The 13,402-nt window shown below is 29.7% G+C and overlaps 2 protein-coding genes across 2 annotated transcripts; one reads left to right on the forward strand and one right to left on the reverse strand.

Moving 5' to 3' along the window:
* Positions 1-1,074: 1,074 nt before the first annotated feature.
* LOC107413425 (zeatin O-xylosyltransferase) lies at positions 1,075-2,490 on the reverse strand. Its single transcript, XM_016021373.4, has one exon. It carries the CDS (start codon positions 2,488-2,490, stop codon positions 1,075-1,077), a length of 1,416 nt encoding a protein of 471 aa, XP_015876859.4.
* A 9,052-nt stretch (positions 2,491-11,542) lies between these two features.
* Positions 11,543-12,577, forward strand: LOC107413467 (uncharacterized). Its single transcript, XM_025071443.3, has one exon. It carries the CDS (start codon positions 11,735-11,737, stop codon positions 12,503-12,505), a length of 771 nt encoding a protein of 256 aa, XP_024927211.3. The 5' UTR covers positions 11,543-11,734; the 3' UTR covers positions 12,506-12,577.
* Positions 12,578-13,402: the final 825 nt, after the last annotated feature.

Consider the following 13,402-nt stretch of genomic DNA (forward strand, 5'->3'; position numbering starts at 1 on the left):
AAATGTCGAGTGGCACAAAAATTTAGAGTGACTGTCATGAAGTCTATATTTGTACAAATAAAAAGAAATGGAAAGTTTCAAGAAAATGGTCTCTAGCAAAATGGTTTTAGAAGAATAACAGCATAAATTTTATGCCTAATTTTTTAAACAATTCTTCAAATGGGGCAGAATAGCTTTATACGTCTTTTTTTTTTTAGGGGGGGGGGGGGGGGGGGGGGGGGGTGCTTTTCACATTATGGCTTTTAGAAGTGTATATGAATTTTATTATTCATCAAGAAAAGTAGTTGCAAAAGCAGCTATCAACAGAAACAAAGCTATACTTTTACATTCAAGCTTGAATTATTAATTTTAGAATTTTGATAAAAATAAGGATGCCATGAGGCTATGAGGATATCTTATGTAATAAGTCATGTCATCTATTTTGGTTATCATATAGCAAAAATAAATTATCAATTAAATTAAAAAAAAATTCAAACAACCTTTATAACAAATTTCAATAGGTTCCACGCAAATATGACATATCATTATTATTATTATTACATAATTTAGGTTTTATTAAAAAATTCAAAATATATGTTTGGTTGATATGGTACCGTTTAGATGACATAGCTTGCTTATAAACTATTCTTACCATAAGATCCTTACTATATATAAAATTACACAATACCTTCATACATTATCCTTACTATATATAAAATTACACAATACCTTCATAGGTTACATGTAATTAAGCTATGATACTGCCTTAATATAAGCATCAATGTCCATCATAGCAAGGCTAATATATATACTTATATATATATATATATATATATATATATATATATATAATTTTATTCTACGAGGCAACATTATTATAAATTTTGTCAAATACCCCATATATTACATGTAATTGAGCGTATGTCAAATAACAATAAAAGTACCACATCATCCTTGTATATGTATAAATTTTATTAAATAACCCAAATATTATACATGTAACTGGCGGTATGTCAAATAACTTATATATTACATGTAACTGGCTTTATGTCAAATAATATAAAAGGTCCCACATCATCCTATGAAAATGTCTTTTCAAGTCTGCCTAGTGATATGAGCAATGAAAGAATCGCATTCCAAGCGAGAAACTCCTCCGTCAGCAGTAGCATTTCGAACTTTGGCACCCAAGTCTTCAGCTCTTTTCCTCATCTCAGCTCCGTCATCCGAACCCATTAACCTTCTCAAAGCTTTGTTAACCATTGACGAGCTCACAAGCTCATGTCTTCGTTCCCATTCCCTAACATGGAGTCCAACTTTGAGCACCTGAGTTATGAGCAGAGCATTGGAGGGTTGGTCTGTGTGCATTGGCCATGCTGCAATAGGAACTCCACAGCTAATGCTCTCCAAGCAAGAGTTCCACCCACAGTGACTCAAAAACCCACCTGTCGATTTATGCTCCAGAACCTCAAGCTGTGGTGCCCAATCTCTCACCACCATTCCAATTCCTTTCTCTCTCATTCTCTCCTCGAACCCTTCTGGAAGTTCACCTCTTTTACCATCGTAGTCGGGGTCATCCATATCTGCATCTCTAAATACCCAAATGAACTTTGTCTCACTTAGCTCCAAGCCGGTAGCAAGTTCTTGAAGCTGTTGATCATGGTGCGCCATGGAAATTGTTGTTCCGAAAGAGATGTACAAAACAGAGTTGGGTTCTTGTTTGTCCAGCCAATCCAATAAGCATCTGTCTTTGCCACTGATTGAATTATAGCACTCTCTGTTCCTGGATGTTATTTGGTGTAGAGGCCCAACTGACCAAATCGTTTTGTTCAGTTTTTCAACCAGCATATCAACGAAAATACCATCTACCAATCTGCACGAGTTGTTCACAGTGCCGACTGAATTTTGAGCAAATTGCTGTTGGTAGCCTATGAAATCAAAAATTTCCTTGCTAACACTTTCTTCAACATATGGGACTTCAATTGGGTCGGAGTTATAATTTTCATCGTGGGCTAATTCTTTTGGAATCGTAAGAAATATTCCCGATTCCAGGGAAATGATTCGGGATAGAACACTGAAAGCAGTGGTGGGTAGGAACATATAGGGTTCAGCATTTGGTATAGAAGTCCAATCTTGAACCACAGAGGAGGCTAAATTATCATGGATGATGATAATTCTATTGGCTTTTTTAGAGAGCTCATGAAGAAGGAGTGCTACTGGTTTACGTAGGTGCTCCATGGCATGGATAAACATAAATCTAGAGGAGTCGGGAGACAAAGGAGGAATTTGGAAATCATGGAATTGAATTTTTGAAAGTTGATCGTGGAGATGATGAGCTCGGGCTCTTATTTGGGAATTGTGAATGGAAGAACCAGCATAGTGAACTGGTATATTGTAAGATGATATGAGGAAAGAGAGTTGCAAGACCTGGTTCATATGGCTATGCATTGGAAATGGAACCATTATCACGATGACCGAATTAGTTTCTTCTAGGCAATGATTATTGGTGGCCATCGATGAAGAATTTTGGGTATATGGGCGGGTGTTCTGAAAAGTTTGTTGATTTGTAGAATTTTTCACTTATTTTCTGATATTTAAAGCGTGACAATTGTGGTTTGGAGATTGAATTTACCATTTCCAATAAAAAATAAAAAAGCTGAAAGAAAAAGTACAACGGTTTTGGATACTGCGAGAGTGCATATGTAAGAAAAAATAAATAAATAAATTGGCTTTGTTTCATAATTCAATGTGATTTTGAATAGAATTATTTTTGTGGGTGCTATTCCGCTTCCACTGGGAGTACTAGCTAGTGTTTTTATATATTCCACTATTGGTGGTACATTGTTTGGGTCCCTAGAATGTAGGCTTTGGGGTCCAATTGCATATGGGGTCTTTGTTTTCGTATAAGCTTGATTCCTGGTTGTTATTCACCAAAATAAATTTAAAAAATTAAATAAAAAAAGACCCCCGGTATTTTACATTTTTGAATATTGTTGCCAAGAATTTTCTACATTATCCAGTTTTCTTACTATTCAATCACCCATTGTTCTTTTGGATTTATTTATAAGGCTTAATTTTATTGAGCTCATGGTTTGGCCTAAATACGTACACATAGCCAACATCACTATCAAAATTTGTTATTTGCCGTTAATAGTCATCTGTTAGATTAAACGGTTGACAAGGTATGAACGATTTTTTATATAATTTTATTTCAACTTAAAACTTTTTAGAAAAGTCTTAGATGGATTAGGGGCGTGGAAGGCTTTGTCATACCCTTCTGACGAATTTTCAAACAATAATGGTGGTAAGGTGCATTTAGGCCTTATGTTGGGGAGTTAAAAAAAAAAAGAAAATATATATATATATATATATATGCATTTTTTCTCTCTATTTATGAAATCCCCATTTTTTATGGGAAAATTAAAAAAAAAAATTGTCTTTTAACATACCTCTAAACCAAATATAATTGGATTTTACAGAAATAAAATTATGAAGAAAAATAATAATATAGAAAAGAAGAAAACGAATATGTTCTGGAGGTTTTACTTTCCTATGAAAACAATTGGAACTTTGATATTTTTTGAGTAAAATTTACATATCATCTTCACAAAGCAAAAGGTCTTTTATTTAATTAGTCACACAAAAAAAAAGCGGGCCTTTCTTAATTGGGCTTGATTTGTAATATTGATGGGTGTGTTGTGTCCGGTCTCGTTATTGAGCTTTACTGCTCCTTCATGTTGCAATGAAAAATCCATTTGATTAGCAAACAGTGGAAAAATCCCACTCTCCATCCATCATCAATGGATCATTCGAGGCGGATAATATGTATATATTTTTTAATAAAAAGGTTAAAACCAAAAAAGTCTTATATTTAATTGTTACATAGATAATATAATATAATAAATCACTTATAATTTAACACTTTAACAAATATTTTCTAGGTTGAAAAAAAAATACAAATATTTTGTAAAGTTGTATATTTTTTTATTTATTTTGAAGTTGTATAAAATTATACATTATTCAATTTTCATTGGATATGATTATTGAAAATTACAAAAATGATGTTGACATAACGGTTATTACGTGAAAAGGATTGAGAATGTGCACAACTTATATTCAGGAGTTCAATGAGCCGTGGGCTTCTATAGGAATTTTTTTTTTTTTTTTTTTTTTTTTTTGGGGGTGAAAATAGGCCTCTATTGGATTTATATGCCCTTTCAAGATTCAAAAAGAGAAGGGAGATATGAAATCTATGGTGAAGTAAAGCTTATTCCGTGGACTTTACTATTCCTAAATTTTAGACAAAGACCATTCCTAAATTTGTTGGCAGCAATAGACTCTTGAAATATTTCCATGCAAAACTAGGGTTGGGGACATTGTTTGGTCATAATTAATTAATGCTAAATAAATTTCTTAACCTTTTTTCTCAATTTACTATAAGATATAGTTTCAAAGGTCCAATCATTTTCTTCTAGCTTAAGATTAAACTTTTTAACTTTTTTATCATTTTATTATAAAATATAGTATTAAAAGTTCTATCGTTTTCTTTTAGCTTAAGTTTATTATGCTCTATCAAATGAAATTGGTTCAATTAGTAAGTCATTTACACCAATAATTGGAATGTCATAAATTCAAAACACAAAGATAAAAAAGAAAAATTATTGTAAATGATAAAAAAGAAAGTCATCATGCTCTTTTCTTTTCTTTTTTTTCTTTTATTATTAGCAATGAAAAATCAAGTTGAGTTTTCTTAACTATAAAGGCATGAAGAGAAAGATAAAGGAAAATAAAAAGCAGAAGTTGTTTTCTTTGCGCTTAATTTAGTATTTTTAAACTATAGCACTTGCATGAATTTCTTGGAAAAAACTGATGAAGAATCAATGGTAAGTAAAAGTCAATATGGTGAAGTAAAGCTTATTCCTTGGACTTGACTATTCCTAAATTCTAAAAAAAATCTATTCCTAAATTTTTTTTCCATTCAAAACTAGGGTTGGGGACGTTGTTTGGTCATAGTTAATTAATGCTAAATAAACTCATTAACTTTCATATCATTTTATTATAAGATATAATTTCAAAGGTCCTATCATTTTCTTTTACCCTAAGGTTAAACTCTTTAACATTTTTATCATTTTATTATAAGATATAGTTTTAAAGGTCCCATCATTTTCTTCTAGCTTAAGATTACTATACTCTATCAATTGAAGTTAACTAAATTGATATACATTTTACATTTATGATTAGGAGGTAGTAGATAAATGAAAATGAAAAAATGATTATAAATTATTATAAATGATAAAAAAAAAATTATTATGCTCTTTTTTTGGTATTCCTTTTATTATTAGCAATGAACAATCAAGTTGAGTCTTCTTAACTGTAAAAGAATGAAGAGAAAGATAAAGGAGAATAAAAAGCAGAAATTGTCTTCTTAGTGCTTAATTTAGTATTTGGACACTGTAGCATTTGCATGAATTTCTCGTAAAAACTGATGAAGACTCAATGGTAACTAAAATTCAATGGTTTGGAGTTTGTCTGATCCATTCAGGAGCATTCCAATATCTGAAATTATTTTTTTCTTAATTTCTTTGTGATTAGTTTAGTATTTTGGAACTATATCAGTCACATGAATTTCTTGGCAATTAAACTGATCATGAATCACTGGTAAGTAAAAATTCAATGGTTTGGAGATTTTATGGTCCATTCAGGACCATGAATGTCTGAAATTATATATTTATCTATTTATTTTTTAATTGGAAACATATTGATTTTATTCCCTTTTTTTTTTGCGCTATGCCCCCGGACATTCCCGACCCCCCCCCCAAGACTCGACCCAGCGTCCACTGGCCGGGGCTGTGTGTGCTCTAACCACTGAGCTGGACCTGGTATGATTGTAAATTGATTGAATTGATTGGATGACAGTGAACTGAGATACGAATCTTAGTACTAACGCCCTGAATTTCAACTAACCTTTACCAAAAAATAAAAAAGAATTAATTGTATTTTAGTACATATATTTTAATCTCATTGTACGTTGAATCTTTTGAATTTAAAACTTTCACATCGAATTTTTAATTTTTAATTTATTTTATATTAATTAAAATTTTAAATTGGCTAACAAAAGTTTAAAAATTAAAAATAAAATGAACTAATTTTTTCATTAATCAATTAATCTCTTTTTTCTTTCTCTTTTTTTTTTTGTTTATCTTATTTATAAATTGGAAAAACCAGTTAATTTTTTCAATATTTAAACTTTCAATTTAAGACTCGATGTGAAACATTTTAAATTCTAAAATCTTATATATAATTTAACCAAAACACAAAGTATTAAAGTACAGTATCCTACAATTAATTAAGAATGTAAAAAATGCTTAAAAAAATACATATAACAAATTAATAAAATGTTAGAATTAAAGTACAGTATCCTACAATTAATTAAGAATGTAAACAATGCTTAAGAAAAAATACATATAATAAATTAGTAAAATGTTAATTTGATTATACATTTACTTTTCACAAATATATAGATATAGTCAGACTCAAATAAGTTTTTAAACGAAAAAATAACATGAGATCTTCTTTTTTCAGTCGTTGGATTGTATCCAAGGATAAAATTTAAAATTATATTTATCTATCATCAGTTTCCAATAGAATTTACTTTTTTTTAAATAGGATTTTAGTACATCACTAAATCTATATTTGATTACTTTTTAAATTTTAAATCCTAATACTCCATGTAATCTAATAATTATCAAAGGTGAACTTTAGTTTAATAAAGTAAAATAGATCTCACTTGAGACTGATTTATATTTATATATATATATATATATATATATATATATATATATATATATATTTGTAAACAACAAATAATAAGTGATGTTTAATTAGAGCAGCTTGTTATGGTAAAAATAAGCTCAAGACATATGGCACGATCATCACCGCTCATCTTCAAGATCAATAAATATGGTAGTGATGACAGTTAACTAAACGAAGGGTCTCATTTACTCAACCAGCAATTGGTCTCATCTATTGACCAATGTTGATCTTGTCTACTCGATTAAGTATTGACCTCGTTTACTGATCAATGATTGATCTTGTCTACTTGATCAGGAATTGACTCACAATTACTAGATATAATTTCTACTATGGATATCAAGAGTGTCAAATAGCGAAGTCTTTATACACTTAAAATTCGAATGACAATAAATACGATCTGTGTTTATATTGATTATCTTTTACTTAAATAATACGGTATCTAAAGATAACAAATAATATATTATGATTTTTTCATGATTTGAACTATATGATTCGATGAATTCAAATTCAAATGGCACTATCATCCTCAAAGGTTAAGATGCTACTATAAATAATTCTTATTTCTGTAAGAATTATACAATCTAAAAATTTTCTCTATTATCTATTTTACTAAACACTATAGTCAATTTATGACTTAAATATCATTGTACCTTTGCCAAGTACCATATTTGTACCCAAGGTTTAACTTTGCATTTGATTGCCGGTTAGTAATTTGATAGTGACAAGGAGCAATTGAATATTGGTCGACTGGATAGACCAACGATCGGTTAGACAATGAGTAGCAGATATGACGCACCAATGTCAATTCAATGATCGGCTAGAAAGACAATTAGTCGATTTGACGAACCGATGATTAGTAAGATGATCAAATTAAAAGAGATATTGGAGGATGAATTTTTGCATCAACACAGCTTATGCAAGCTAATCCTATATATGGAGCTTAATTACTGTTATTTTATTTGTATGATTCTTATTCATTTATTTGTGTTTTCTTTTTCCTAAAATGAAAGAATTATTAAGTTGAAGAAAACATGAAAAGCTAACCTAAAATCCTTGATGAACAAGTTACATGCACCATAAGCAATTTTTGTGTTTTTTTTTTAGCGAATACGCATTTTGATATATGGTGGAAGACGAATTAATCGACATGGATTGTTCTCTCTCTCTCTCTCTATATATATATATATATATATTGATTAATGGGAGAGGAGATTTTATCACCAAGCCTTAAACCCAAATTTAGAAGATTATCATTGATAATCATTGTGAACTAGGCAATTACAAAAGGATTTCTCCATATATATATATAGGTAATTTCTATATCTCGTTAAAGTATAACTTTAGACTTAGATATATTATTTTTTCCCTGAAAAAGCAAATGAAAATTTCTTTTTTTTTCTTTTTTTTTTTTCCCCCTCATTCGTGCTCTTTCTGGGTAATGTCCAAAAGAGAAAGTAACATATGTTCATGGAATTGAATGGAAATCTTCCATGGGGGAATTTCTACATATAGAGAGAATTTGGTCAGTGGATTATTTATATGCTTATAATATTTTCTTCATAAAGAAAAATGGAAATTATTTGGCAGCAATATCTCTTTCACACATTGTTTCATATGCAGTTTTTTTCTTCATGAATTGCTTAAACATATGTCAATACCAACCAATAAGTTTAAACCTTTGTTCATTTTTTTTTTTTTTTTGGGGAGGGAGGGCTTTTTCTTGATAGGTTAACTGCAGTTTAGTACAATGTATTTTTTTTTAGATTAAACATTAAGCCTTCAAATTGAAAACGTTTTTTATTGAAGGAGTAGACTATGCACACAGGACATGACAACCAAAAGATTTTTTTCTCTTTATTTTGTTTAATTATTTAACTATAAAGATTATTCAAAAAAACATATTAAGATTATCAAAAGATAATTATTACGTATATAATATATTGTTTGGTTATATCTTAGAATTTTCTTTTCCCCAAAATTAACAATTCTATTGTTGGTTGTCATTGTTTTATTTAAAATTCTAAACCATAAAAGGAAATAAACACTAAATGATAAGTGAGAGTTGTGTCCAATTTAACAATAATGATATGGATAAAACTAAATTTTTGAATTAAATTTATTGAAATAGCACAATTTGGTTAACCCAAATTGAGATGCCCAAATTCTAACGAAATGGGAGAATATACTTTTGTCCATTCATAAACACCACATAAATATTCATAACTATAACACGAAAATAATTGTAAATATTAATTAAGTTATATATATATATATATATATATATATATTATATAGTGTTATTCTATAGTAAGAAATTGGCAATTTTTTAATGTATGAACATTAAAAAAGAAGAAGATAATTTTAAAAAATTATTATCAATATTATCAACAAAAATTACTATTTCTTAAAAAATCATTGTCTTTTTTAATTTCCACCAGCTATAAAAGTACAGGAATGTCCGCATCATAAAATATCCATATATATACATAAAGTACAGGGATGTTTGTACCATAGAATATATATATATATATATATATAACTTATCTATCTTTATTTAATTTGGAAAAAGGAAATAAAAATATGAATTTTTCTATGTGAAAAGTATAATATTCCTCATTTATATTGCAAACAAAAATTCCCAACTTTACATCAAGATTTTGTAAATCAATTTTTCTGAAATTAATGCTACAAAATTTCAAACATATAATGATAGCTCGAGTTCATTGATCACGTTATTTAATAATTTCATTGTATTTAATTTTGATAGAGACTCCTTCAGGTGAATTGCTGGTTCATTTTATAAATAGTGGGTTTGATAATATAATATCACTCATACTAAAGTTATAGTATTTAAGATACCAACCAATATATACCATTACTAAATCTATATATAAATATATATCTGCCCTACATTGCTTTTCAGTACGTATTTATTTATTTTGTGAAAAATATAAATATGATATTATATATTTAAAATTTAAAGCATGAAAATAACAAAATTCAATATAATACATCATATATATATATATATATATATAACCAGTCATGATATTCTAATTTTAATTAGAGTACCATGTAAATCAGTTAGGAGAAATTGATCACTTGCATTTTAGGCTGATTTTTTTAAACTGATTTTACTAGCATTTCAATCTGACTTTTTTATACTTTTTTATACTGGATTTTGATTTTATCAAATAGGAATATCCTCATTAAATAATTATTATACATATATATATATATATGTCATTTTTAAAGATATTCTTAGTTAATTGATTAAGGGCTAATTTATCAGTTTGTTTTTGTAAACAGAAGGTAGTCTATCTTTAAGAGTAAAGCGTGTTTGCATTTGGTGGGTGCTCTCAAAGCCTCAGAAAATTTGTTTCTTTGAAATGATTAAAGGCAGCGGTGCCTTTGGAAGGAAACAACTTTAATAAGAAGACTTTTGGGCTGTCAAATGAGGTAAGCCTCCCTTGTCTCTCTATCAAACTCTGAGAATCAAAATGCAACCACTCTTTCTTTCTTTCTTTTTATCTTTTTTCTTTTCTTTATAACCAAACACTCACCAAAACCGCACATATGAATTTATGGGGCCACTTTCCAACCAATGCTTATTTGACACCTCATATATATATATATATGATTAAAATATGCTTATATTCTTTGAAGGCTACTCGGTGTGGTGCCCATCTATATGCTGACAATGCTAATTGGTGTTCATTAGCTAATTGTTCGAGTTGTCCATGGCGCTAATTTGTGAACGTTAATTAAGCCTTAAATGTCACTATTGATAATCATTATAAATGAGATTCATATTTTAATATATAGATTACTACTTTGTTGCGTTTAAATTACTTTTAATTTTTTAAAACTGAAAACCTATATAAAAGAGAACTCATATTACAAACCAATTAATTATTAACAAATCTACATGGATCCATTTAAAATGGTTATGTGTCACTGTAACAAATAATATTTTTATTTGCAACTAAAAGACCTTAGCCAGTTCGATGTAAAGACTTTCAACAAGTGGGTATAATTATGATAATAGGAAACATATTAACTTCTTGGTTTGGGCAACTTCTATACGGAGGTCAGTATAAGGAAGGACCACCTTCTCTGTTTGTTAGCTTATATGCCATATATAGTGAGTAAATAATTTTACTAGTCCAAAATCTTCTGCTTGCACATGTTATGCTTTTGAAACTTGTTTTTTGAAGAGAGTTCTAATTAATTGATTTATGCTTCCGGATTTATAAAAAAATTTGCGAAACAGAGAGAATTTGATGCCATGCAGAGCTCTTTGTTGTTTATGTAATTCAATAATTCATGAACTGAGAGTTATTGATTATTTTCAGAAGTTCCTGTTGTTAAATATTTGTAATAAACTGGATACTAAGTGTTGACAGAAAAATGCCAAGCATACCAAATTTATGGATCCCAAAATTTTCAATGATATGACAAGTGTTTGGAAAAGATTTAGAAAGCCAAAAATTGAAATATATAAATAATATGTTTGAAGGATTTCATTTTTATTTCTTTTTATTCTTCGTCTGGTGAGGTAAACAACAATTGCAAGAAGGCAGTTGAGAACTCCAGCCTAACAATCACCTTTTCAGTAATAATAGATCTATATCCTTAGCAAAATAAATAAATAAATAAATAATAGTAATAATAGTACTAGATATATATAACTAACACAAATAAAGGCAAACACATAATAAATATAGCCCTTCTATTACTGGTTGGAATAGAATAAAGACTAATCATATTTATGCACTGCTCACTCTCTTTTTTGACTGTAAAATCTTTATTCCAAAAAAAATAATAATAATAAAAACTCAAATACTATTATACCATCAAAAGCTCAAGATTGGTTTGTTGTGTACACAAACAAAACCTACCGCCACAACCAAAATCTAGTTTTTCTTTTTTCCCACAAAAATCCATGGAAGAAAAAGAGAAGAAGAAGAAGAAGATCAACAACCAAAACAAGAAGCAAAAACACCAGCACCCAAATGACCAGACCACAAAAACTTCAGATTTCTCTTTCAAACCCAGCTCTGATGTAAAAGGTATTCGTTTCGGCGGCCAATTCATTGTTAAATCCTTCACGATCCGTCGTGCTAGGCCTTTAGAACTCCTCCAACTCCTTTCTTTCCCACCCACAACAAGTACCACCGTACCCACACCCACACCCACACCCACCAACAACACCAACACCACAACCAACAACTACAGCGGCAATAAATCAAACACCAAGAACGCAAACAACCAAAAGCTTCCGTTCCCTTCAACCACAGCTTTCTTGCCCACAAACTTCACAATCTTAGCTCACCATGCCTGGCACACACTCACTCTCGGGCTGGGAACCAAGAAATCCAAAGTCCTTCTCTTCGTGTTCGAAACCGAAAGCATGAAGGTTGCGGTAGACCGGGTTTGGCCGCCGGAGATTCCGCTTGGCGAAGTGAACAAGAGGCTGATCAGGGGCTTGACTGGGTGCGAGATGGCTCGGTTCAAGTTTAGGAAAGGGTGTATAACTTTCTATGTATATGCGGTTCGGCAAATTGGGAACTTGGGTTTCTCTTGTGCAGATGATCTAAGGACAATCTTGCAGTCTGTGGTTGCTCTCAACGATTTCTTGGACCACACTGCTATGCTTGCCATGCCAAACCAGAGAAGCATTAGCTATGCTCGTCCTGTAGCTATGGCTCACTAGAAATTTTATTTTTTATTTTTTATTTTTTTATCATTATGATGGGGAAATGGGAATTGGTTTATTAATTTGTTGGAGATCTTGTTTTTTGTTTTTTGTTTTTTGTTTTTTTGTTTTTTTTTTTTTTTTTCATTTTGGAAAATTGTATTTTAGTAGCAAATAATAGTTTTTCTACAGTTTTCTTCTACTACTATATATACAGTAAATTCTCAGAGCCTGAATCTCTGTTTCATTATATGTTTGATGTGTCTGTTTTAATTGCAGTGCTGCATCACTTTAAATTGCAGTGCTGCATCATATGCTTCTTGATTATTCTCTGAAGATGAAGGTAAGTGTCACAGATTAATTGAATTTGATTTTATTAAGGTAGATTTTTGTGTTTTATATATATATATATATATATATATTTATTTATTAACCATGAATATTCTATATGTGTTTTCTGTAAGAAGTGGTTAATTAATTCCACCTGCCTTTCAATTCTTTCTCTGTCATATTGATTTTAATTATTAGATAACACTTCTCCTTTACTTCTACATCATTTACATCTTTTTCTAAATTAACTACTCCTACCCACCTCATGATTTCAGCAATTTAGCAAACTAGTTTAAAATTTTATTTTTCGTTAAGTTTTTTAGACATATCTTTAGTGGATTGAGTTCATTTGAACTATAAAATGTATAACTTCATTTAGGCATATCTACCTACAAATCAGTCTCTTTCTCTCCATATGTATATAGCTTTTTTAGCCATGAAACGGGCGCAGTGTCCAAGTTTTTAAGCAATATAAATTAAACCCACATTGACGTAGGCATAGTTTTATGAGTTGGATAATTTATATATATAAGTTTTCAAATGGAAAAAGTTGCAAGGTTTAAATTTTTGTAGAATGTATTTATA

Source organism: Ziziphus jujuba, chromosome 8, assembly GCF_031755915.1.
Source record: "Ziziphus jujuba cultivar Dongzao chromosome 8, ASM3175591v1".
In the NCBI taxonomy this organism is placed as follows: domain Eukaryota; kingdom Viridiplantae; phylum Streptophyta; class Magnoliopsida; order Rosales; family Rhamnaceae; genus Ziziphus; species Ziziphus jujuba.

Coding starts and splice junctions, on each gene's coding strand:
- LOC107413425 (XM_016021373.4), bottom strand. CDS start 2,490: ATGGCCACCAATAATCATTGCCTAGAAGAAACTAATTCGGTCATCGTG.
- LOC107413467 (XM_025071443.3), top strand. CDS start 11,735: ATGGAAGAAAAAGAGAAGAAGAAGAAGAAGATCAACAACCAAAACAAG.